We start from the raw sequence: 27,569 nt of genomic DNA, 5'->3' as shown, positions 1-27,569 counted from the left end.
TGAATGTGTTGCAGTCTCTGCGTAGGGGGATCGCCTGCCCTCCGCAGAACCCCAATTGCACCCAGATCCTGGAGACTTTGTCTGCGTGGAACGACTCAGGGATCAGTGCCTACAGGCTGGTGGAACTGCCCACTATGTCCACTGTGAGTAGAGTTTATATATCATCTTTCTTCCATCCATCCATCATTCTATCCTTATCATCTTTCTCTTCTCCTTTTCCTCTTATTTTCTTTCATTATTTTTTCCTTCTTTGCCTTCCTTTGTCTTCCTTCTATCCTCTCAAACCTTTCTTTCTTTCTTTCTTTCTTTCTTTCTTTTATTCATTCGGAAGTCTTTCTTTTTTCTTTTCTTTTCCTTAGAAAGAAAAAAGCGAAGAAGAAAGAAAAGAACAGGAAAGAGAAAGGAAGAGACAGAAGAAAAGAAGGAAGAAGCAGGAGAAGCAAAGCAGGAAAAAGGAAAAAAAGGAAGCAGAGAGATAAAGAAAGGAAGGAAAGGGAAAGAAGACAGAAAGGAAAGGAGAAGAAAAAGAGTGCTAATAAAAAAGTGCGAACTCTACACACCTTGCAAGCGAAACCTCAGAAGCGGGCGAGCTCAGGAGCTGCCTGGTTTCTTTCTTTCCTTTTCTCCCTTTGTTCTTTCAATCCCCCCCCTTCCAGCTTCGAATGTGCAAAAGAAAAACGAGGTAGAGAGAGAGGCAAAGGAAGGAAAGGAGAAAGGAAAAAATCGAACAGAAGCTTTCTCTCTACCCTACCTGGGGACATTTGGACAACCAGAGAAGGGAGGCGGTTGAGGAGGAAAAGGAAAAGGGAAGGGAAGCAAGGAGAAGATAGAAGGTGGAGCGGAGGAGGGGACCACCGATTTTCAGAGAGGTTGAAGAGGAAGAAATGGAGGAATGAAAAAGGAAAGTTGAAGGCGAGAAGAGCTAGAAGGAGGAAGAAAAAGGGAGGGAGTTTTTTTGTTTGTTTGTTTCTTTCTTTTTTTTTTTTTCTTTTTCTTTCTTTCTTTTTTTTTTTTTTTTTTTTTTTTTTTTTTTTTTTTTTTTTTTTTTATTTTTTTTTTTTTTTTTTTTTTTGTTTTTTTTTTTTTTTTTTTTTTTTTTTTTATTTTTTTTTTTTTTTTTTTTTTTCCCCTTTGAAAGCAAAAAAGAAAGAAGAAGGCTGAAGGAGAAGGAGAAAGAAAGGAAGGAAAAGAAGACGAGAAAGGAGAGAGGAAAGAAAGACGAGGAAGAGGGAAAAAAGTCCAGAATCAAAGAAAAGAGCGAGAAGGCAGGAGGACACGAAAAACCTCTCTGTTCTAAAGAAAGAAGCAAGACATTAAACAAAAGAATGGAAAAAGGGCAAAAGAAAGAAAAGAAAAGGAAAAGAAAGAAAAAGAAAAGGAAAAGAAACAGAAGAGAATAAGAAAAAAAAAAGAAGAAGAAAAAAGGAGGGGAAAGAGAAATAAAAAAGAAGGGAAAAAAGGAGAACTTTGAGAGAGAGAACCCCAAGAAGAAAAGAAAAGTGACGAATTGACTTCCTAAGGAACTAGAGAAAAGAAGAACACAGAAGAAAGAGTAAAGGAAGGGAAAGGGAGAAAAGAAAAAGAAAGAAGGGGAAAAGAAAATTTTTCAGATACAGTGGGGGCACAAGAAAAAAGTAAGCAAAATGATGGAAAAGAGTACAAGAAAGGAGAGTGAGAACATGAGAAAGGAGTCTGAAGGAAGAAAGGAGAAAGGGATACCGAAAGAGGGGTTGAGGGCGAAACGGTAAAAAAAGGGGGAAAGGCAAAAGTCTCTTAGTTCCCTCTCTGATAAGAGTAGCCCAAAGAAAAGGAGAAACTCTTCAGAAGTAATATCTTTCATCCTCCCCCTCCCCCTCTCCCTCTCCCCCCCCCTTTGCTAAGAAGGAAGAAAGAAAGGTGAGAGAAGGGAGGGACTGCGAAAGAGAGAAGGGAAGGAGAGTAAGAGAAAAATAGAATCGAGAAAGGAAAGAAAAAAAAAACAAGGGAAGCAAAGGATAGCGAGAGAAGGAAAGGGGGGAAGAAAAAGGGGCAGGAAGAAGAGAAGAAAGAAGGAATAAGAAAGAATAGAAACCAGTAGGTGGGAAGAGGGGCAAGAGAGGAAAAGAGAACTAGGGGAAAATATAAGAAAAGGGAAGACGGAAGAAAACTATAAGGAGGGAAAAATATTGAAGGAAAAGAAAGAAAAGAGAAAGGAAAGAAAAATTCCTTAGAAGAACAGAAAGGAAATCCTTCCTTCCTTTCCTTATCACCCTCACAGGCCCGGTATACTGAGGCAGAACAGTGTCATTTGTCCACTTTTTATTTAGATCTCTGAAAGTCAAGAGTGAAACTCCTACGAGCCACACGACATCTTGTCGGTCTGATTTGCTAGTGGAGCCACTGTTTGGCAAAGCAGACAGGCAGAGTGCTCTGGCCCCTTTGTTCTTCAATCCCTGTTGAGCTTCGAATGTGTTAAAGATGCTGATGTAGAGTACCTTCATTCCAAGCAGGTCTGAATGGAGATGGGATTGACAACTGAAGGACATGTTTGTGCTTTTTTTTTTTTTTTTTTTTTTAATCTATATTTCCAGACTTGATTGCTTTTTTTTTTTTTTTTGATCACGCTGAATTGTCCGGATTCCCCTTTTCCCTCACACATTTTGCTCTGACAGTTGTGTGTTTCTGATATTTGAGCTTGAATTGAAAATCCTTGAACACACTGCATGGGGCAACACAATCTGAGCTGAAAGAGCGGATTCTGAGAGAAGAAGCCCAGATCAACCCTATTACATCCTTATGCTTTTCAAAGGTTTTCACAGGTGTCTCAGGCAATGTTGTACCAATCTTGGCAGTCAATAGTGTACAAATCAAATGAAGACTAGATGCCCCACTCAGTGTATATGCTTTCGTTGGTAATAAATGGAAAACCATTCAGGGTGTCACTGTACAGGTCTTTATTCAGGGACACCACGATATTGAGGTTAAGGGATGATGAATGTCCCACCCTCTCTTTTTTTCGCAACTCTATAACGTTTTGGGTACCACTGTGCTCATGAGGCAGCTTGCTCATTAAAACCTCCTGCTCGGATTTGGAGAGCGAATGATTACTTATTCAGGGTTAACGAGATATTTATTAGGCAGGCAAGCAAGCAAGACATGTCGCCCTTGCCCACTCATAATGTGACGCTCTTATAAGTGATAAGTAGCAGGATTGAAAAACAAGGCTGATATTACTTGGACTGTACTAACAACCAAAGTGATTTTATCTTATCTAAACCCGATCCTTATAGCTTGGTAATATAATGTGTTTATACATATTAAATTAAAAAAAATTGTGACAACATAAAACAAAAATGTAATTGACGCTTATCTGTTTATTGAAGCTCAGTTCAATATTAATATAAAGTCTACAGGCGTGCAGTAGTGCAATGTAATCACATGAAAATGAGAAGATGTCAGTGTAATGCACAACACAACAGCCAATGTTTCCCAGGGCTCTCTTAGACAGGTCTTAAATATGTGTAAAGCATAGTGTAGGTAAGCACTGTAAAGCCCATTGGAAACCATGGTAAACGAAGGTACATGGTTATCATATAACCATGGGTAAAGCAGAGGAAACTGCAGAACTAGCATCCAGGGAGCAGTGCAGACAACAGCGTCAAGAGTGCAGCCGCTGACAGCAAACCTGTCATCTATCTGCCAACATGATGAGGGGGAGCATCTTGTGTGGGTGTGTGTATTGTAAGACAGGGCACAAGGCCCTGTGAAAAAACGAAAAATGTGCATATGAGTATTTAATTGTATTATTGATAAATTGTTTTGTTAATTACTGCCAGCTGGTGATTATTGCAAATTGCAGCCAGTCTACTCGGGACTCTGCTGTGGGAAGAAGCCCGGCTGACAGTGTGTTCAGTCGTATTCAAAAGGTAACGTGTGTGAAACAGTTTTGTAAACCAGTAAACGGGTTACCTGTCCAGTTGTTTAGTTAGAAGCCTGAAGTGTGAGGTTTTGTGTGAGACAGGACACAAGGCCCTGTTGAAAAAAAAAAAAAAGTATTATTGTGTATTAATAAGTGTATTATTGCAATAATCACCGGTTGACAGTAATTAACAATTAAATATTCATGCCCATCTCACAGTGTGTGTATATATATCTGTTTACACCAGCAGCGTGACGGAGTGACAGAGAGAAATAGAGAGAGGGACAGAGAAAAAGAGAGAGAAAGAGAGTGGGAGAGGCACAGAGAGAAATAGAGAGCAGGATAGGGATGTGCAGGGAGGAAGCACTCGCTCAAATTAGAGAAAGAAAAATAAGGATGACAGAGCGAAATAGAGAAGAAAGAAAATAAGGGAGTACCTGAGAAAGAAAGCGGATGAATATGAGATAGATGGAAAGATTAAGAGGCGGGAGAGAGGGCTGCTGGTAGTCTGTGTAGCTGCTATCTGCTGTAGTCTACTGAGGAGCCTCCATTGAGAACTCCTGAACCCACTCTCGAGGAACTTCACTTCACACTGAGTGCAAACAAGAGGCTCACACACAGACAGAGACACAGAGATACACACACGCACACAGAAACAGAGAGACAGAGAAAGACAGAGACACACACACGCACACAGAAACAGAGAGACAGAGAAAGACAGAGAGAGACACACACACACACACAGACAGAGTGTGTCAGAGTCTCTCTGACTCTTTCTGTCTCTCTGCGGAGTGCGTGTCTCATGTCCTCTGTAACGCACACGTACACAGAGACAGAGAGAGACAGAGAGAAGACAGAGACACACACACACACACACAGAGAACAGAGAAAGACAGAGACACACACACACACACACAAAAACTGTCTGTTGGAGAGTCAGACAGTCTCTTTCATGACCCCTGTGTGCACCACAGTCTCTTGAGACAGAGAAAGGACAGAGACACATGTGTGCTACACAGAAAAAACAGAGAGAACAGAATGACAGGAGAAAGACAGAGGTGTCCACACACGCACACAGAAACAGAGAGACAGAGACAGACAGAGACACACAGAGATAGAGAAACAGAGACGGAGAGAGAGACAGAGAAAGACAGAGACACACACACGTACACAGAAACAGAGAGACAGAGAAAGACAGAGACACACACGCACACAGAAACAGAGAGACAGAGAAAGACAGAGACACACACACAAACAGAAAGACAGAGAATAGACTCTGAGATTCTGGACAACACGCACACTCTGTCTCACTTTCTGTCTCTGTCTGTGGGAGACACACACACGCACACAGAAACAGAGAGACAGAGAAAGACAGAGAGACGCACACAGAAACAGAGAGACAGAGAAAGACAGAGACACACACACGCACACAGAAACAGAGAGACAGAGAAAGACAGACACACACACAGAAACAGAGACAGAGAAAGACAGAGAGAGACACACGCACACCGCCACACAGAAACAGAGAGACAGAGAAGAAAGACTTTGAGGACTCACACACACGCACACAGAAACAGATGTGACAGAGGAAAGACAGAGAGACGCACACAGAAAATACAGAAACAGAGAGACAGAGAAAGACAGAGAGACGCACACAGAAACAGAGAGACAGAGAAAGACAGAGAGACACACACACACAGAAACAGAGAGACAGAGAAAGACAGAGACACACACACGCACACAGAAACAGAGAGACAGAGAAAGACAGAGAGACACACGCACACAGAAACAGAGAGACAGAGAAAGACAGAGAGACACACGCACACAGAACCAGAGACAGGCAGAGAGAAAGACAGAGAGAGACAGACACAGAGAAAGACAGAGAGAGACACACACACACAGAAACATAGAGAGCCAGACACAGAGAAAGACAGAGAGAGAGACACACACAGAAACAGAGAGAGACAGAGACACACGTACACCGAGACACAGAGAGACACACACACAAAAACAGCGAGACAGACATAAAGAGACACACAGAGAAACAGACAGACACAGAGAGAGACACAGAAAGAAACAAAGAGCGAGAGACAAAGAGAGACACAGAGACACATACAGAGTGAAACACAGAAAAATACACAGAGAGACACAGAGAAAGGGTGTTGGTCAGGTTGACAGCTGTAGTTAGGTTTGGGTTATGGTTAGGGGGAGGGGGAGGTTACTAGGTACGGTGCTCTGTACAGTTTATGCACTTTTTATAATCATGAATGAGGAATACTGTTCGCTTTTTGATTTTTGTGCTTGTCTATAATATAGTATTTTTTATAAATGTACTTAAACTTGGCATTCACATAGACACAGATTTGGGTGGGCCTGTGTGCCACTGGCGCTTGATAGAATATAGTGTTTTAACCATATATTACTGTTGAATCAGATAATGCCAATAAAAATAATCAATACGCCTAAACCAGTATGAACACAGTGCTCCGCAGGCTTTCTGTAGTTTCTCCTCCTCGCTTGCAAATCCTAGTATCAGTTATGTTGGTGCAATTTTCAATGCCTTTCATGTTGTGACTGCTCAATTATTACTTTTGCAGTTAATGCAATCAACTGACTAACGAAAGAGCCTCGCTTGATTAAAGATTTGTTCAGGTACTCCCAGTTATGAACTGTATAATCAGGGGCAGGAACGCAGTACTCTGTGCACGCTCCAACACTTACAGGCAGAAAGCAACAATCATCGCTGGCTGCAATTCATTGCTTGTTACGCTGGGGAAGCTTGTTCTTTTGTATTTAGTTGCAGGGGGTGATTTATAGATTAATGAGCAAGCAAGGGCCACAACAACACTGTAGATGCTTCTGAGCGATACAGTGCTGTTGTTTTCAATGATCCAACACAGCGAAACCATCAGTAACATGCTTGCCTTGGGCAGGTAGAGCGGCTTTTACCAACAACATGCACATATTGGCTTTAGAGTCAAACAGAAAGGTTATGGTAATAGGCTCTTTGATGTCACCCACATTTAGGACAACACAACATACACATCAAACGGTGGCAGTCACCAAATGAGAGGCATTATCTAGGGAGAGTGTTGAATGAGTCTATTAGTTCAGACACACACGCATTTCTCATATTTTCCAGGTATTTCTTTTAAAATCCCCAGGATCTCATAATTAAAGCCATTAGAGTATTTGGGAAGTTCCACTTTTTTGAGTTGACTGGTCACCACAAACAGTGCTACAGATGCTTGATGCTTGGTTCTGTGCTGACCGTTTTAAGGCCCTTGCTTGCAACACGTTTCCCTGACTCCAGATTATGAGGGCTTGAACAGTTTATACATTGTTTGTCTGTGGGCATGTGTGTCAGCTCCCCAGTAATCGCAATAATGAGAGCAAACCATCTGAGAACACATTACAGACAACTCCCCCCAGCAAAATACGCATGTAAAACTGTTGACCCTTTTCAGCGTTCCATCCAATGGCACATTACAATTAAACCTGCCGCAGATGTTAGTGCAAAAAATCGTTTTTGTGTCAGTAATTATCTGCCAAACGAGTCCTTAATCTCTGCTCGTGTCTCACTGTGGGGAGCTGTCTGTCAATAAAGTGCCAATACTGTGGGTCAAGTAAAAGCCCCCAGAGTTATGGGACGTACAATATTGATAAAATGAGCTGTCAGAGTCAGCTATTTATATGCACACGCCATACAGCATGTGCCGGACATCGTTAATACAGCCTTCCGAGGAAGAGCAAGAGGGTGTTCATCCAATTGCTTCTGTTTAGATCAATTAAGTACATGGGGAGGGGGTTAAACCCGATAAAGCCAGAATGTCACCCCCGAGTGCAATTTGTTAAAGAGTAAGTAGCGGGGGTCCCAAAAGTATAGCGTTACCCGTCCCCACGTGCTGCTGCAACTGTTTAAATAACGGACCTGTCATTTCTCTTTTCACTGTTAACTTTAATGTTGCATTTTTTTTATATATATAACAAGTGCTCTGGCTTTTCTGTTCCGTACCCCATCAGGATCGTTATTGTGTTACCTGTTTGACAATGTAAGCAATGATCCTGACACTATCAGTGCACTAGAGCGGCTATTTTAAAAAGAGTACTGAAACAGGCTTTAAAGTAATAAGTGTGAAAAATTGTCAGGATGTTAACAATGAAAAGAAGAATTACAGGTCTGTTATTTGAACAGTTGTAGCAACACGTGGGGATGTGTAACGCCATGTTTTTCAGAACCCTGCTGATTGCTCTTTAAAGTGGGGTAAAAACCTGATTTCACCTGACAGTATTGTTTAAAAAATTAAAAAGTTACCTGTATCAAGCTCAGGATGTTTTCTTAATGAATGAGCCGGATCCTTTTTTTTTCTTTGTTTCTTTTCCTTTTTTTAATAATCCAATTAAATGAAGGTTTATTAATACTGCCTTGAGACCCATTCATTCAAAGAGATTCCACAGCTAATCAGAAACAGCTTTCATTCAAAGAGATTCCACAGCTAATCAGAAACAGCTTTCATTGACTGTACAATCTGATGCTGCCATTATTATTATTTATTTATTTATTTATTTATTTTTTATAAAGATATTCTCCAGTATAAATGTGTTGAGAACTCCAGTTCGCAATAGCCTTTGTAAATCAGAAATAACATGTTTTATTGTTTCAAAATCTACACTGATCACAGAGCACAACTACCTGACAGAGAGACAGAGACATGTGTCTCCATTCTTGCATGTAACATTCCTCAACACATAGAAGTCAGTGATTTCTGACAAAAACATTCTGATGTTTAAAACTTTCTACTTTTTTCCCCCCCACTGTCTTCCGGTACAACCTTGAAAATGAGATACAAACCGCACTGGGATTCTAACCCAATATAAGAATCCAAAAAACTGCATTCATGTAAACCTGCCAGACTAGGTGATAAAAGTGTTTTAAAACTGGTCCATGTCATTTCACTGGGGGTTGCTCACAATCAGACAGTGAACCTGGCAATTTGCAATTTTTCAAAAAGAGTTTAATTGAATTTCGACTGAATTTATTCTGTATGTTACACTGGGAGCCGGTTTTAAGGCTGGACACCAGAATTAAATTATTATCTATCTAGCTAGCTATCAATCTCTATCATATATCTGTTGATCCATCTATACCTGGCTGCTGTATAACTCCGCTGTTGAAATAGATTAGCCCACAAAATCCATGCTGATAAAAACAAAGATTTTCTAGCAGTATCACTTGAAGGCGGTCCTTTGGGACCGGAGCAATTCTCAGCAGGTAGAATTTAATAATCCAAACTATCGCAGAACTATTTCCGATGTATTTTCTTGCATTCAGACAGCAACGCTGGAAGTAAATCCCACAGCGGGAGAGACAGAGTTCAGAGTTCAGTACTCAATTTTAAACGTGGGTGAAGGATGGCTTTTCTTGTTTTGAAACATTACATTAATGAGCAGCTTTATTGATTACCTGCCTAAACTTTTTAAAGCAATTTCAAGTAAAGAAAAAAGTAAGGCATGCTATTTGTTTATTTATTTTAAAAAAGTATTGCAGCATTTAAACTTTGTGTGTGTGTGTTTGGTTGATCTCTTTGTGGAATGAAAGAGTGCTTTGCACTGTTCTTCGTGCTCAGTGAACGCTAAACGGTTTGACAACTCGTAATCTGCTAATCCAGTGCAGAATGCACATTCTAACTGGCAGCATGTTTAAGCAGACATATTCCCTGCTTCTATACCAATTATGGCTAACAGAGAGAGAATTGTGGAGACTCTGCCTTGCTGAGTTAGTCAGGAGAGTGCTGATGCTTGATCGGTCTGTACAGTGTATGCTGCATAGACTGTAGACTGGCTCCTGTGTCGAGCTATTATGAACCAACTCGATTTCCTCTGCCTCAATTAAAGATGAACCGGGAGCATTTCTAAAGCGTTTGCTGCCTTTAATTAATACATTTTAAGGATTTTTTTTTTTAATCAGTTTATCTGCCTGCTGGATTTCGTCCAGTAAATTTAACAAACAAACCAGTCGTCCAGAGTTTTATTTCAGAACAAAGTGTTGCTAGTTCGATTGAAGGGAATGCTTTTTATGCTAATCATCTTATACTACATTTCTCTTTCTTTAAAAGAAAATGACCCGGATAGAATTTTATTTTTATTTTTTTTTGGGCGTTTGATCAATTTTGATCAGGCTTGCTGTTTTAGTTTTGAAGTGTGCAACAGTTTTTAGAATATTTTTCAAGTATTAATTACTTTTACTGGGAACCAGTCCTCTAATAGTGATCACCTGAGTAAGTGTAGTAACTGTATGTACCTGGAAAGAGAATATTCTTAAGATAAAGGCTTTTGTTTTTACATTAATATTGCACATATAGCTAGAATGTAGGCTTTAAACAAGACTCTCAAAATCACTGATTTTAGGTTTTATATCTCACTTTTTTAGTTTAATTACGTAATTAAAATGAGCTATTTACCAAGATTTCCTGGGAAGCCTTTTATTAACCTTAGGATAACATTATCAGTGCCACTATATACAAGCAGAAATAGTGAATGTGTATTGAGTCTTTTACAGTAATTGTTTATTTTGGTATGACACTGTTTTGTTGTCTGCTGCAGCTCATTTTAGGCATGCACAAACAGCCTTCTATTTCTTTGTGCTTTTGCAGTAGTGAGCACTGTACATAATACACTCCTTCAGGAAGCCCCAATTTAATTTGAACAGGTGGTTTTAAGCCCCAAAGTGATTGGCAGTGCCCTTTAAGTCCATTGATTTGAAGTCCCGTATCCACAAATCTGCCGTTTCAAATTAACCGAACTTGTCCTCAGATGCATAGCTCGTAAAAAGAAGGGCTATTGCTCTTTGAAGTTCTGCTTCATTTCATTTCCTATCCAAAATCACATTTAATGATGCAGCTCTTTACAGCTGTCTTATTTTATAATCAAAATACTTGCAGACATGCCTCGTAGCTTCCAAAATATTTTGATTGAATGATGTAATTTATGAACTAACATATTTCTGCTTAATTCATTGGAAGTAAGTAAATAGTTATGATACATTCAAGACAGGGGAGTTTTGAGAGCTTTGCATGTTGTATTACTTTATTTCATGACACCAACAAAATAGTCCAGTTGAACTGGAGCTTGTGAAGCTGTGTCAATAAAAGCTTGCTTGTGCTCCCAGTTGTACGTGACACACGGACACTCTTCTCAGGTTCAGCTTTATTTGCCTCAAACAGAACACAGTGAAAGGACGGCTAATTCCCACGTCCTCAAGATTTACATAAGAAGCTGAATGGCACAAGACTGTTTATATAATCCGAGACCTTGTTATCTGCTGACAGCTTCTAACTGTGTGTGCTCTGTGAGGCACCTAGATAGTGACACACACACACAAGGCTTGCTGGAGTGTGAGCGCCTGCAGTGGCTGGCTCATTGAGAAAGACCTCCAGCTGAAACGACTGCGATTTAATGTATTGTGCATTCTCTTTGTATTTCTGGTGTTTAGTAGTTGGATATGATAGTCACCTGCTAGAAGCAGGCTCATTTAATGAAAGTGTTGAAAACCTTGTAGGTCACCTCAGCTCAAAACATACCTATCATAATCTTCAGAAAATAACATGCATCCTGTGTATAACACACACACACACACACTCACGCTTTATAACACGCACATTGTGCTGCAACGTGCTTTCAGCTTTTGCTTAATAAAAAGGCACCACAGTCGCTGGCAGGCAGGAGCAGCAGCCCGCTAAAAGGGGCATTTTATTGCAAACCAAGTTTCTGTTTTACCATTAATGTAACAAAGAAAGTGTACATCTTTATTAGTTCATGCTGTGGCTTGTTGTCATCCATAATTATTAAACACGAAAACAGAAATGCTAAAGGAAGCTTAGTAAATCCAATGACAAACATTTCAACCAGAAGTCTTTCTCAATGCCTTCTCAAAGAAAACAACTTCTGGTCGAAGCACTCCTCGAGACTCGTTTGCTAAGTGTGACATTTTTCTATGAGCGTGGCTGAGGGAGCCTTCCTTCAGCACCCTGGTAACAAGCTTGTCTGCCTGGAACCTGCCCCTTCCACATAGAGCCTGGCAGCTGCAGGTTGCTGGCTGTTAGGATGTCTGATCCCACTGTTCAGATTCGCCAGAATCTGTCTTTATTTTGGTAACCCTCAATGGTCTCGAAGTTAGGACCACCAAACTCATTTAGTTTGTGTTCTTAGCCACCTGATTTGAATCATGAATCATCCGTCTGTGCCACCTTTCTACCCCCTGTTGCATTTATATAATCTCTTATATAATCCATTGCTTTGATCGGCTTTTCCTAGCACTTCCTCACTCAACCCAAAACACACAAAGCTCCCACCTGCTCTCCTGCTTGCTAAGCTACAAACTTATTGAAATATAACAAGCTTACTTCCTTCCCACAATGCCTTTAATTGAAAATGATTGCGGGGATTTTGCACTTTTGTTAAGATGTTTATTATGCTTTGGATTTCTGAGGCCACTGAGGTTACGGTTGCTGTAAAAAATAAACTGCACATGAGAAAAATGTTTTTGAATAATATAGAAAATATCCCTAGCAACAGGAATCAGTTTCTCTAATGGACTTGACTGAAGTTTACTTGTGTGGGTATAGGGTACTATAGTTCAGTACAAGCATAGCAAAGTCTAGTAAAGCATGGGGAGGAAATGCACTCATGCAAGCAAGGTAAATCACATGTAGGTAAGGTAACAGAATGATAATCTACTAAATTGTTAAGAATTACGTTAAGGTACCATGCTGGAGTGTGTAGAGAATATAAGAAAATAAGAACATAGGAAAATGTCTATCGACTGGCAAAAAAACTCTAAAGACATGAATAAGGGCATTAACTATGTTGTGTGTGTTTTTTTTTATCATATGATTTATAGTAAGTCAATATGTACAGCTAATGCTGTCTTTTGTGGTATAAGAGAAGGCAAACTACATATTCACTCAGAAACTAAACTGCATACTGTATACCAGCATTAACCTGCTCTAGCTTCAGGAGTGCCCCCCTGATAACCCCTTCTGAGGGGACCCCAGGACCTCGCCTGCCTCACTGTTTGGATAGAAGATGTATTGGTTTTGAGAATTTTTTTTTTTTTTTTTTTAATTTTAATGAATCAAGGCCAAAACATAACTAATCCTCTCAGTGCTGTTTATTGACCCTTGTTCTGGCCTGGTCAGCCTGCTTTCAGAAATCAGAAATGAAATATTTTTTAAAAACACAATCCTATTTGTAGGTACCATTTAAAAGAAATAAACAACCCTTAATTCTTTGCATTTCCTAGTTAAGCTTCACTGTGGGGAAAGTTGACTCTTTGGAGGGGGGGTGTCAATGTGTGCCCCCCTGACTTACAGTTTAAAACCCCCAGTATGCCATAAAATATCCTAATAAAGAAAACAGATGATTTTTACCATAAATTACCTGTTTTTTTTTCTATATATTCAGGGTAGCCATAGTTCCACCCCCTTTCCCTGAATTTTAAGTCGATCACCTGTCAAGTTATACTTAACTGCTATCTGCTGACGCCACGCGATGTCTTGCTAATTGACATTGTATTCCATCTCCCCAGCGATCTGCAAGCACTCAGTAATTCGATTCAAACCTCAGTAATTCATTTTTTTACAGAGGCTCCATAGCTCCCCTCCCGTGAATTATGAAATTTCGAACTCCGTTGAAGTTCTAGATATGCTGAACAGATATCCACTGATGCCCAGTCCTCACGCGCTGTCTGGCATTCCATCTCTCCAGTGATCTGCAAACACTCAGCAATTTGATTCCTACCTGGGTTTTTGTAACACTGGGCTGGAGCCTTGCTTTGCTTTCCTGCAACCTTGTTCTGAAGAGGAATGGAAACGCAAGTGTAGACTCTCAGACTCATATTCGCAGCGCAAAGCAGAGATTAGGGAATGGTGCGACAGGGCACGGTGGAATCACTGAAACCATGTTATAATTTGTTGTGTGTCAATGCATTGGGTGCATGGTAACGGAAAAAAAAAGTCCAGTTAATGTTAGATTTTTGTGATTTTATAATGGCTGCGTGAGAGAGAGTGTTTTTTTTTTGTTTGTTTTTTTTTTATAAATTTAGTAGTTGCCAATTGCATTTATCATTTTTCTCCCAATTTAGAATAGCCAATAGCAGTGGAATAGCCTGGACTCAAACCAGTGACATCCAGGCTATAGGGCACATCCTGCACTCCACACGGAGTGCCTTTACTGGATGCGCCACTTGAGACTCTGTGGGTCGCTTTTATTTGTTATAGCGTGCTTCTTCAAGGAGTAATATGAAGCAAGACTCAAATACATTTTATTCCCCTTCCAGCTGAAGCCTTGGTTTTTGTCTGCAGGGTATTTTGCAGCATCAGCTGTCTTGTTCTGATAAAGCAGTGTGTGGGTGTGTTCGGAATTGGGGGGGGGGGGGTCTTAATTTGGGGAATATTAGGATTTTCTCACCCAGTTATAATGGATCTCATTCCAAGCAGATGATGAGTTAACAACACTGACAACAGCTTAAGACAGTCTCAACAACAGAGCTTGCCCTTTAGTTTGAAAGGTATAATGTTCTCTTATAAAAGTTTAGCAAATTTTTTTGCACTTTCCCTGCGCTTTTCCCATGGTTATACTATCCATTTACCATACCCTGGAATTAAGAGAGTCAGTCTCAGATGAGCCCCCTCTCCAAGCACACACCACCAGCCTACTGGCACTGCCAGGCAGCCAGCCAGCCAGCCAGTGCCTGCTAAACAAGATGACACCGCCAAGCTGATACAACAGAGCCTCCTGATTTTAATCTGTCCCCAGTCCAGCAAATTAACAGGTAAGTACTACCTTTGTGACTTGCCACTGTACCTCTTTTTACATTTTTTTTTTTTAAATTTTATGCAGTAAACCTCAATGCTGTACATTTTTACAGCAGGAAAACCTTTGTCTGTGTGACTGAAGTAAGGAACCAAGGTGAAACCATTTATTAAGTACTCAGAATGTTTCAGAGTGTTTTTTGTGCTTAATTGGTTTCACACTGTGCAGAGATATAATGAAAAGCAGCACTCTGAGCATCACAATAGCTCCAGTTTTCTGTTGTTTAACAATGGTTACTTGCTGCATAATGAAAGGGTCAGGACCCTCTCACTGTTTACCTTGGGAATGAGGACACTGTGATTCATTCTCTTATTTTGTAGAAACTGAGAGTCAAGCACACACTCCTGAAAACAAGCTGCAATTTAATAAGAGCACTGGAAGAAATTATAGGATCAGGAAATAAGACATTAGCCTTTAGGAGGCTCCCTTCAGTCCAGGGCTGCCTTAAGGCATGGAGACTGAACTGTTCTCTCTCCTGAAAGAGAAAGGGTTGAAGCATGGTGACAGAACTGCTCCCTGAGAGAAAGTGTGGTGACTGCACTTAAACAAATCATTGCTATTATACGCTATTACTTTATACAAAAAATACCTTAAAAAGTGGTTTATGTTTCTTTTGCTTTTTATTCTCAGATACAAGACATTTTTGCTTTTTGCTTTGCTGTTATCTGCGGTAGTTTCAGCAGTGATGGAATATTTGTTTATTTATTTATTTGTATTTTTTCAAATTAAACTTGTTCCATTTCATACGCGCATCAAAAGCTGTCATGTGTCATCGTGACATGACATATCCAATGGCAACAGAGTGATCTGATGGCTGTGCTTCGCTGGGCTGTGCAGTAACTCCTGAATATTGCAGCCTTATTATTGTGCACTGTCTTCTCATTCTAGGCCCTTTTTATGCAAAAATACGTGTGTTTCTTTTTTTGTCTTTTTCTTTCTTCTTGTTACCAGGGCTCATGTGATGCTGACACACCGCTCACATGCATGCATGCTTGAGCAAGCTTCATCCCCGAAGTTCATCGCTTCCACTTTATCGTTTATATAAAACAACTCTGATTCTCAAGAAATACACATTCTTCAGATTCCAAAGTAATACAGGCACCGTGGGTCTCTCTTTACCTGAATTACTGGGCCGTGTTTTGCAAATATTGACATTTAATAAGCTTATCACTTGACATCTCTCTTCTTTGAGGTCAAACCTCCCGAGTGAAACATATGCAGTTCATTTTACCTTCTTTTATTCACATTAACTGCTAATGGGATCTGTGAAAGGATAACGCGGGGGCAAGGCGTGTTGCCCCCAGGAAGGAGACTCAGCGACGAGATGGCTGCAGTTTAAGCACTGGAGCACACTTTTATTAAAGCAAAATAAAAGAGTTAAACAAACGAAACAACACAAACAAAAAGAAACCTGCACCCAAGCATTGCTATCTCGCTGCAATACCTGTGCACACCACCTGCTGCTCTCAGCATCTCTCTAAACTACCTCCCCAAACAAAGGATTTGGCATCCCTTTTATACCATGTGGCTGGGACTTGATTGATCATCAGTTATTCAGTCAACACCCAGCCACATTCCACACGTGTATTTGGTAGGGTTGGCATTGACCCATCCCAGCCAACATTTAAAATAATCAATCTTTGTTTAAACACAAGAAGCTATTTACACACAGGGTTGTCACCCTGCCACAGGATCATTGTTTGTTTAGTAGCAAACAGTGCCATCAGGTGATTATTTGTTGTAACTGAGGTTTCTTTAATTGAGAATCAAACTTGTTTTTCTTCATACTCAAGTCCCTGTGCATACCCAGTACTACCCCTATAGAGCAATAGGACAATCGCTAAAGAGCATGGGGACAGCCCCTGTAGATACCTAGCACTGTCCCTATAGAGCACTGTCCCTTGAAAAAAGCTGCTGCTCACACAAAATGGGTGGGAGTTCTTTTTGACAGAGCTAAAATAAGAAACTAAATCTGCATACCAAGCTAAGGAGAGATTTTCTTCTTCTGGGACTGAGGTAGAGAGAGAGGGAGTGATTTACTGATTGTAAAAAAAAAAAACAGCACATCAGAAAAAGTGTATCTAGGAGAGCGAGACAGTTATACTATCAAGGCATTAAGAACATGTCAGGCAGAGCTTCATTCACAGAAGTCTAAGATATTAATGAGGTTTATGTATTCCCGTTACTGCAAGAGAGTTTAAATGAGTCCAAGCAGATGGGCTTTGAGGTTATCAGACAGACACAGCCACAGAATCACAACTGAACGTGCTTCATTTCTAATATAAAGCAATTCACTTTCAAGACACCCAGGAAAGAGACGCGCAGTTTATATTCAAGTTTTTAAAATTCGGAAAATGTTTTAATGGCTGTTTTTTTTTTTGAAAAGCTGATTTTGGGTAAACCATGATTTTTAATAATGAAGATAAAAGGTTTAAACACACCAAGCAACAACACAAACAAAAAGAAACTATTCCATGCTTCACTGTCTCCTGCTAAGTCTTTAAAAATTGCATCCTGGGAAATGTAATGTCTTCAGAGCAGCCAGGACTTAATGGAAGATTGCTAAGCTTATCTTTGTGTGGAGCTGGAATTTACTGCACATTGATTTTTTTAGATCACACACCGTGGTTTGTGGAACTGATACTTAAACGCAACAAAACAGAATGCTGTTTCCTTTGCTAATCACAAAAGATGATTATGGCATAGATCTGTTGTTAAAAGCCAGTGGTTGGGGTTCTGGGGTAACCCTATCAGCAGTTTGGGTGTGTTGTGTGCTCCCACCATTATGAAGACACATATTTGGTTTACATTTTATTCTTTTGCCAGCAGTAATGCAATCTCCAGGTGAGACTTTACACTTCACATTTTTTTAACAAGGGATTATTCCCTTAAGGCTTAGTTTAATTGGGAATCTGGACTCTGTCCCATCGGCCAATATACTGCGAGCCTCTTGTTTCTAGGTCACTGGCTTCATCAGTGAAAATCAATCCTTCTCATTCAGGGAAAACAACGGAGAGACGTGACAGACTTTTAAGGTTTATGGTTCAGCTCCTTAGATTTCTAATAGCAATCCTTTGTAGCTGCGCGTTCCTTGGTAATCTCAAGGGTGGAAGCTGAAGGATTCCTCCTGGTTCCTGTCAGTCTCAATCTAAGTGTTTCAGACACAGAGAGTCCTGTGCCTAAGATATTGCTTCGAGATCCTTATAGTACAGGATGTGTCTTTTAAAACAGTGATGTAAACGACGACACATCTGGCCTTTACCATTGAACACAGATTTGACTGCAGAGGGGAAGAAACTAAGTACACATCGAGACACCCGTACAGTGCAGGACAGGTCTTTGAAAAGTACTTTTAAAACTCTGGGGTAGTCACCTACAACAAGAGATCATTAACATTTGACTATGTAGTCAAGTCACTGGTTAGAGTTTACCTAGAGTTCCCTTTGTACAGTACCGGACAGTAGTGGACTATGGAGGGGTGGAATAGTCACCTACAACAGGATATCTTAAACAGGGAGATAAGTATAACTATATATAGTACAGTACACTAAGTACCAGATCTTTTAAAACATTGGCATAGCTACAAAAGGAGGTCTTAAACATTGAGCACAGAGTACAAGACACGTGAATGAGCTCATCTAGAGCACTCTTTGTGGTAGCTTCTTCGCTAATCTTCTGTATTTCTGATCTGTGCCAACAGGTGGCGACAGAGCATAAGACCACACACCCCTTCCCCACAGTGGATGTTCCAGACCATGCCCACTACATCATCGGCGCCGTCATCCTCGCTGTGGGCATCACGGGCATGCTAGGAAACTTCCTGGTCATCTACGCCTTTAGCCGGTAAGCCAACCTCTCTTTACCTCTCTCACACAGCTTATCTCTCTCTATCTATCCTGCTCACACATCTTTCTCCTTTCCCCCTCTCCCATCCACCCTCTCTCTCACATCTTCTACCGCATGTTCACTCGCTCTTGATCTCCCTCTCTCTCATTATTCTCTCTGTTCTCTGTGGTGCAGGTGTAAGAGTCTGCGAACCCCAGCGAACATGTTCATTATAAACCTGGCGATCACAGACTTCCTCATGTCAGTCACCCAAGCGCCTATCTTCTTCACGACCAGCCTGCACAAGAGATGGATATTCGGAGAGAAGGGTGAGCTGCACTTGTAAACAGGTTCACTCTGAGCATAGGCTTAACAGTGCTGCACTTTTAGGCATTAAACCTATCCAAGGTAAAACTATCGGAGACTATGGGCTGAGCGCACACAGCATTTCCCCGGTGCTAACAAAAAGTTGATGATAAAAATCTTTAATAAAAAATCCCATTAGGTTTGTCAGAGCTCCTGCCTTGGTGGTGTTGCTCTGACATTGGAATTAACGATTATTCTGTCATTTCTGGTTAAACAACCAATTATCGAGGATGGTAAAATGGACTTGATTATTTCCCCACAGTAATGAATTAATACTTTGCATTCAAGATAAAGGAACCCCTATCGGCACTGAATGTTCCCTGAATGATTGATAGAGAATGGTCATTACTTGTGGCAGCAGCTGTGACTCAATTGATGTGACCAAAATGTAACTTAAAAAGGAATTCAAATGCCTGCTGCTTGAGGGAACTGTTGTAACAAAAGTAAAGGGCAGCGCAGAACGTATTTAAGAATGATTTGTCTGGCATCAGTCGTTGAGGAGATTCACAACGATGATGATCTCACCCCTCGATCCAAACATTTTGATTATCCTTTTACCATGAAAGGTGGCAAACTTTAGCGCTGGGATAATAAATAATAATAATAATCTTTATATAGCGCCTTTCATAGTGGACCACCATCACAAAGCACTTTACAAGGTATGAGACTAGGGTGTGTAAACTATGCATCAGCTGCAGTCACTTACAAGAACGTATCACCTGAAATGCAGCGCACAAGGAGGTTAAGTGACTTGCTCAGGGTCACACAGTGAGTCAATGTTTGAGCTGGGATTTCAACCAGGGACCTCCTGGTTACAAGCTTGTTTCTTTAACCACTGGACCACACAGCAGCTTCCTTTAATGCTTAGAAATGCTTTTTTTTCTCCTTAACTTTTTTAAAGCAGAAAATTCCACAAGACACTTACAAAATGAAAAACAACCAACTTTTTATTAACATAGTTTATTTCTTTCTTTAAACTCCATTTTTTTTTTTTTAAAGACTTGAGGGAAAGCTTTGAAAATATGCACAGATAGTCCAGTTCAATTAAGGGTTATTTGGGGGGGGAGGGGGTTTGGTTATGAAATATAATGCCTTCATCAGCGTTACAGCCACACTTTGTGGTAGTGCTTTTTATTCTATTCTATTCTATTCTATTCTAATGCATTATACAGTTAAAGGCTTTTGCCAATGTCTAGTGCAATTCCTTATAGATTATTGTTTATTAATTGGCATATTGCCCTCTGTCCCAGGCTGTGAGCTGTATGCGTTCTGTGGCGCCCTGTTTGGCATCTGCTCCATGATCACGCTGACGGTGATTGCGATTGACCGGTACTTTGTGATCACGCGGCCGCTGGCCTCCATCGGGGTGATGTCACGGAAGCGCGCCCTCGTCATCCTCTTGGGGGCGTGGCTCTACTCCCTAGGCTGGAGCTTGCCACCATTCTTCGGATGGAGTGAGTGTGGAAGAGTAGCTATTCAAAGTGCTGACGATCAAGGGCAGGGATGGGCAACTCTAGCCCTTGAAGACCAGGTCTTTGTTCCAAACATGTACTGAAATCCTTTTAAATCTCCAGCCAGGTCCTAAAGCAGTCCCTTGCTACCTCATTAACCCTGTTAAACCTGGTGCAGAGCGGCTCTTATAAATAAATAAACTCCATAAATAAGAGATGAAACAAAGGAATGAGAAAAGAGGGAGGGTGGGGGGGGGGGGGCTCATTGCTGTGGTGAGATTAGCTAGCCATTAGATCTTATCTGCAACCAAGTACACCTTTTGTGCTGTCCATGTTTCAGTTGTGTTAGAGATCTGTATCCTTCAGGAAAACCTTTGCGTGATGTCAGTGTAGTGGGGTGTTCAGCACTGAGAAAGACAAGCTGTCAGTAAACTGCCTTGCAGGATACGTGTTGTAGTGAAATCGGCAGGGTTTAAACATTGGGGTGTGTAGTAAGAGCATTAAGACTGTTTAAGCGTTAAGACTGAGCATTAAGGTTTCTGCTCTACCTGGGCTACGAACCAACAACCAAGTCAACCAGATAATATCAGTCAATTTCACAATTAACATTTGGGATAACATAAAACCAAGCAAAAAATAAATAAAATCTCTTCAAAAATTACCTTACATTTTTAACATTTTTAACATTCTTGATTGGTTGGAACTAATCCAATTCATCAGCAATTTATTTAATCAGATCTCTTTGGGGCACAAAATTGGCAAACCCCTTTATCCCAGAAAAACATCAATGAAACAGAGATAGAGATACTAGAGATAGATAGTCAACTAATGCAATCTGTTTAGCTAGCCTGAGAGATCTTTATTAGGATCTGGTTAATAGACTGATTGGCTGTCTGATTGGCGGACTGTTGATTGATCTTCAGGTGCTTATATCAGAGTGGGCTCGCTGACCTCATACAGCTGGGATACTGTAAAACCAAACATAGAAACATTTACAAATATCATCTAAAATATATGTATTTTTAAAACTGGAAACCTGGCATCTGAATGTTTGCATTAGGTCCAGTCTAAGATAAGAGTTTGTTTAACCACTGCTAGATTACACTAGTTGCCTGTCTGATTGATTGTTTGATTGGTTGCCTGTCTGGTTGATTGTCTGATTGCTCTGCAGGTGCCTACGTCCCAGAGGGCTTGCTGACCTCATGCACCTGGGACTACATGACCTTCACCCCGTCGGTGCGCGCCTACACCATGCTGCTCTTCATCTTCGTCTTCTTCATCCCCCTCCTCATCGTCATGTACTGCTACTTCTTCATCTTCCGGGCCATCCACTCCACAAACAAGTGAGTCACACGGGCTACCAGCTGCTTGACATACAGCTCCAGACCCATTATAACTGGACGTCTGCCTGATGTACTTTTATACAGAATAAGACATCCTTTACAAAACCTATTTATTAACTGATCACTTCCTCAGGGCGGTGCACAAGATCAGCGCTGATGACAATAAGGAGTCTATGAAGCAGTACCAGCGCATGAAGAACGAGTGGAAGATGGCGAAGATCGCTCTCATTGTCATCCTCCTCTACGTCATCTCCTGGTCTCCCTACTCTACGGTGGCACTGACTGCTTTCGCTGGGTAGGGCGCGGTATAACAGGGCATACATCATTTAGTGTACTTTATCATGAGTAACCATGTTTACAGGGATGGAAACAATACTCCCATTGCACAGCAGTTTGATCCATTCCTGGTTTTACTGTGAGTTTCACTGGATACACCTGAGCTTGTTACCTATACACTGTGGCTAATCAAGCTCATAGTAAAACCTGGAAGCTGCTATGCAATAGGAGTCTTATTTCCATCCGTTGAGATCTTGTCTCCTCTCTTTGTATTCCAGATACTCTGATATGCTGACTCCCTATATGAACTCTGTGCCTGCAGTGATCGCCAAAGCGTCTGCCATCCACAACCCCATCATCTACGCCATCACCCACCCCAAATACAGGTAGCCACATTCACCCTCTGTAAATATAGGAACTCATTGTGTTATCTGCTGTAAATCCCTATATTTGCGTGCCGCTAATTTGAGGTAATCACACTCTATTTAATTGACCACTTAACTGATAAAGGCACACCCATGTGGTGGGCAGGGCAAGTCACAGTCGGGAACACAAGTTTGCATCCTGTCTATGCGAAGTCGTTGGTCTCTGCTGGGTATTCCGGAGGGAGTGTTGCATTGGCTCTAGCGCTCCCACGGGTTAGCAAAGCTACAGCAGACCCTACTGACCAGGCACCTCGCGAGCTCAAGCGGACACCTGCAGGACTGACCTTTGTCCTCCAGGGGTCAGTAGCTCACTGCCTTGTGCTCGATTAGCTTTGTAGGTGGGGTGAGGGAACATAATTGTTCACGTTGGACAAGTTGTACTGGCATCTAATTTTGAGTTTCACGAAATGTCCATGGAGATCAAGGGCTATCTGATTTCCAATGTGTGGTGTAGATCTAGGGAGGAAAGACCCAGTTTAATTATGAATTCATTTTTGCTGTCTTCTCTTTTTCTCAGGGTAATGACTTCTAAGTTTATCCCTTGTTTGGGGTTACCCCTCTGGGTTTCCTATTTAATTGGGGTGGCGGGTGTGGTGTGGCTTAATGAGTGCATCTTGTATTCTCAGGATTGCAATTGCTAAGTATATCCCGTTTCTGAGGGTGCTGCTCAGGGTGTCTCGCAAGGACATGCGCTTCTCCAGCAGTTACCCCTCGACCCGCCGCTCCACCGTCACAAGCCAGTCCTCCAATCTGAGCTCCGTCTACCATCGTGAGCGCAGGACCCGCCTCTCCTCTGCCTCGGACAGCGAGTCTGTATGTGCCCTAACTGCCTGTCTTTGTCTGTCTGTCTCTCGCTACGCACCCTCTCTTGGTCTGTGTGTCCGTACGCGCACATTATAACTGTCTGCAAACACTGTAATTTCTATCTCTGTATGCACCACAACTACGACATCACTCTGTCTGTCTGTCTGTCTGTCTGTCTGTTTGTTTTCAGGGACCTCCAGGGTTTTTCTTTGTGACCAAAATTTTTTAAACTGTCATAATCAAATAATAATAACAATAATAAATGCATTTTCTAATGAGCGATTCTTCAATGCTCTGTTCCCAGCTGAATGTTCATTGCATGTGTCTCTGTGTGTACTGTCTGCCTGGCAGGGCTGGACGGACACAGAGGCGGACTTGTCCAGTATGAAGTCATGGCCGGCCAGTCGCCAGGTATCCTATGAGATCAGCAAGGACACGGCCATTGTGCTGGTCAACAAGACAAAGCTGAAGAGCCACGACTCTGGAATCTTTGAGAAGGTAACGGGCCCCGACACCGCTGCACCAGCATGCTACCGGCAGGAAAATGTGAGTGTGTGCAGAAAACACGGCAACTGCGTCACTCTGCCACCGTGCCAGGGAGGGGAAAGGTGAGGGGCGGCAGGAGATTGGGTAGACACCCTGTGGAAGGGTAGCACTGCTGTCAAGGCAGGCTAGTGGGAGGAGATGCTGCCCCCCTGCTCCTCTTTTATATATGTGGGCAAGCTGAATTTTCAATTAAGCATACAATTTAGCTTGACCATATATTCCCCTCCAGTCAGGTCAGACTAAGCAGTCCAGCCTTGTTCCCACATAGCTGGCTTGTCTGCCTGTTGGAGGGGAACCCAGACACCAAACTGAAGGCCTTAAACAGTAATGTTTACAATTATACCAAATACACAAATTTGCATCTGCCACGCTGCAGCTTACAACTGTGGCCAAAGTAAGCAAGGGGCCATTCCTGAAGGATTTCTGACAAAGGAGATGACTAATTTGAAGACAGTCTTGTACCAGGGGTAGACAACGCTGGAGTGCCATTCCTTTCCTAGTTTACTGGGTACAGTTAAATGATTAAGTGCTTTACAAACAAAGTTCTTTTCATATGGTCTTCTGTTTTAGTGTGCCATGCAGCAGCAGGGAAATTAAAAATGAAGCTATATTAAACCATACTCATTCGCAAATACACACATGTTTACACATGTATGGATACTGACACACACACACACACACACACACACACACACACAAACTGACATATGCACACTACGACTCACCCACACAGACATTCACAATCATAAACCTTGACAACACTTGCAAAAATAATTACAAACACACACACACATGTATATATATATAATAACAAACACAACCCAATAGAAACTAAATGATTTAACTTGCAAATGATCTGAAAGAAGTAAAAGAAGTACAGGGCTGTTTCACAAGGCAGGGTAGTAGTTGTAGCACCCAGCAGTCCAATCCAAACTCTAAAGAATAGCGCAGCTCAGTAAGAGATCCTAGAGTTTTAATTCCACATGCAATCTGGATAATTAAATACAGCAGCCCTGTCCCAGGCGATTACTGTATTTAGGCCAGGGTACCCGAGGCCAGTATTGTAGCTAAATGAAATTCCGTTGTTGTGCGATTATTACGAAGTTTAATTCTCAGGCGTAATCTTGCATGGTCTTTTGGGATAATCTGTCCAGGGCACTTTTCCTTCCAGTACCCAATATACTTTCTTCTTTGTTTCTTGCTCTCTTGTGGCAGGATGGAGAGACACTTAGGGATGGATTTCCTGCATTCATTTTTTTGTTCAAAGTAAAAAATGTTTCACTAATAAAACGGTCACGTACCAGTAACAAGCTGCTCTCTGCAGAGTCGAGGTGCGATAGGGCTCTCCACTGCCCCCTGTGGATTCAGCAATCTTATTGAGCTCAACTACAATATAAGGAGCTTCCAGACACATACGTGCTGTAAGAACACAAGAACATAAGAAAGTTTACAAACGAGAGGCCATTCGGACCATCAGTTCTCATTCGGTTCATTGCACTTGGTTGATCTCAAAACTTTGTTAAGTTGGGTCTCAAAAGGAGCCCAGTGGTTCAGCAGCAACAACATGACTAGGCAGCCCACTCTCTGTGTGAAGAAGTGTCTCCTTCCCTCTGTCCTATATCTCAACTTTCCAATGGTATTTTTTGGTTCTTGTTAAAGTACGGGTTAGGGTTAACTATGTCAGTGCCTTTTAAGGTATTAAAGACTTCAATCAGCTCCCCTTGATCAATAAGTTCAGTTCCTTCACGGCTCATTCTTTTAAAGCCCTGGGATTAGTCTAGTTGTTCCTTATTGGACTCTCTCTAGGCCAATGTTTGTCAATAGGGCACAGCAATCCTATTAGTGCTTGCGACATTTCAAAACAACACAAGCAGTTTTTTTTTAAAATCTGCTTTTAAATAAGTTAATGACAGGGTCAAGGCATTATGATGCTGCTGTCAACACCCTGCAAGAAAGACCTAATTCCTGAATTTATTGTGAGTTTGATTTATTTTTTATGGTATCCTTAAAATCACATGCTTTTCCCAAGATTATATTATGCATTTACCATAGTTTACAATGCCATATTTTATTAATTTGCTTACCATACCTCTCTGTGCTTTACAATGCTTAGCTGGGCTATAAGGATTGCTGTCTCATTGCTGGCAGTAAACAAACACAAGGTAATGCTGGGGTCACGACACTATAAAATGGATTACTCTTAAAAATAATGGCTGCATATTCCTTGGACTCTCAGTACATTAGCTGCTGCTCCTGTGGTGCTCCACTTGAATTCTTTAGGAATTTGTGCCCATTACAAAACTAAAAATTATTACACAATAACAAGAAAACATTTGTTTTTCAGATGTTACTCCTATGAAGCTCTACTGAAATTCATATGAATTTGCGGCCGTTATTTTAAAGGGAACTACAGCTCACGTGAAGGATCTTCAAGTGCTGTGTTTTCATTCTTTTCTGAGGTGAAGTGAAGCCGCTGTTGGTTGTACTAACCCTCTTCTCCATCCTCTCACCCAGAACTCTGTTGAGGCCGATGACGTCTCGATGGTGGAAGTCAGCCAATCAGGATGTAGCTCCCCTCCCACTGTAAGCATACACTCGCTTGTTTTTAGTTACATTGTTATCATGTTTAGTTCTCTTGGAAGGTAAGGGACGAGCTCCTGTTTCTCCCTCTCCAGTCCTCACCACTAGTCTAACTCTCTCTCTAATTCTCACTTTACTCATGATTTACAACTTTTCTCCCTTTCTCCCTCACTCACTCTTCTCCTCACGCCTCTCCTCTAATTTCTCTCTCCCTCCCTCCCTTCCCACCACTTCACTTTTTTTTCCCTGAATACACCCAAAAGAATGGTTGTACATTGAAAAATGCAGGATCTATTACAAGAAGTTTTTAATACTGGTATGTACTATCTCTACACATTACTGAATATGTAATTCTTAAAGCAATTCTCTTTTTTTCCACCCTCTTCCCCTCTTATTATCCCTTCTCTTTTCCTTCCTCCTCCTTTCCTCCATTCTTCCTCCTCTTCTTGATCTCCCACTATCTTTCTCAATTTCCCATCTTGCCCCTCATCCTCCTCCCCCCCCCCTCCCACCTCTGCACTGTGAAGGCAGGTGATACCACAGAGGGGGCTGGACTAAGACATGTTGGAGGGCAGATCCCAAGCATTGTCATCACCTCAGAGCCAAGCCCAATCCTCATGGCCAATGGCCATGTCTCCCAGGTTGGAACAGCAAATAGCAGTGTGGGGGTTGCGCCCATCACTGTGGAAGCACTTGGGGGGCTCCAGCAGGGGGCAGTCTTCCCCTCCCACAGCACCTGAACGTGTCAGTTGATCACAGAGTAGAGCACAGAGAGGATTTGATTTTGATATACAATAGTACTAAAGTTTATAATTTAATGGCAGCATGCCATTTTTATCCAAATGTCAAAGCTTGTAACGTGTCAGCTTAGCACAAGTTCTATTTTATATGCCAGCAAAATTGTCCATGCCGATATGGCAAAGTTTTAAAACAGTTAACCACTCCCATTATTTACAGTGTGTTAAAGGGTCAATGGCATTGCTGTGGAGTGTTGAGAGGTAATAATGGAACTCTTGAGTCAATATTGCCCATTATTGAATAATAACATAATGGTTGACCTCCATAGAAAACAATGGGATAGCAGTGTCCGGCTGTTGCCCCAGTTGTTTCTACTAACTTGGCTTGTGTTTTTTAGGAACAATAAAAGCAGATTAAATGCATGAAAAACACAAGCCACAAACAC

The 27,569-nt window shown here is 41.4% G+C and overlaps 1 protein-coding gene across 1 annotated transcript; it reads left to right on the top strand.

The window, feature by feature from the left end:
* LOC121322003 (melanopsin-A-like) lies at positions 1 to 27,493 on the top strand. The gene is made up of 11 exons (XM_041261427.1): positions 1 to 143; positions 18,471 to 18,613; positions 18,791 to 18,924; positions 20,212 to 20,415; positions 21,584 to 21,755; positions 21,889 to 22,050; positions 22,310 to 22,417; positions 23,083 to 23,269; positions 23,612 to 23,806; positions 26,321 to 26,389; positions 26,914 to 27,493. Exons 1-11 carry the CDS (start codon positions 135 to 137, stop codon positions 27,124 to 27,126), a joined length of 1,596 nt encoding a protein of 531 aa, XP_041117361.1. The 5' UTR covers positions 1 to 134; the 3' UTR covers positions 27,127 to 27,493.
* The last annotated feature ends 76 nt before the right edge of the window (positions 27,494 to 27,569 follow it).

This window comes from Polyodon spathula, chromosome 10 (genome assembly GCF_017654505.1).
Source record: "Polyodon spathula isolate WHYD16114869_AA chromosome 10, ASM1765450v1, whole genome shotgun sequence".
NCBI lineage: Eukaryota > Metazoa > Chordata > Actinopteri > Acipenseriformes > Polyodontidae > Polyodon > Polyodon spathula.
Note: the sequence above shows the minus strand (reverse complement) of the source record. Positions and strands in the feature narration are given on the sequence as shown.

What these genes read in the sequence shown, in the direction of transcription:
- LOC121322003 (XM_041261427.1), top strand. An exon ending in GCCATCCACTCCACAAACAA is followed by an intron (nt 21,756 to 21,888) that starts GTGAGTCACACG and finishes TCACTTCCTCAG; the next exon opens with GGCGGTGCACAAGATCAGCG. An exon ending in ATCACCCACCCCAAATACAG is followed by an intron (nt 22,418 to 23,082) that starts GTAGCCACATTC and finishes TTGTATTCTCAG; the next exon opens with GATTGCAATTGCTAAGTATA.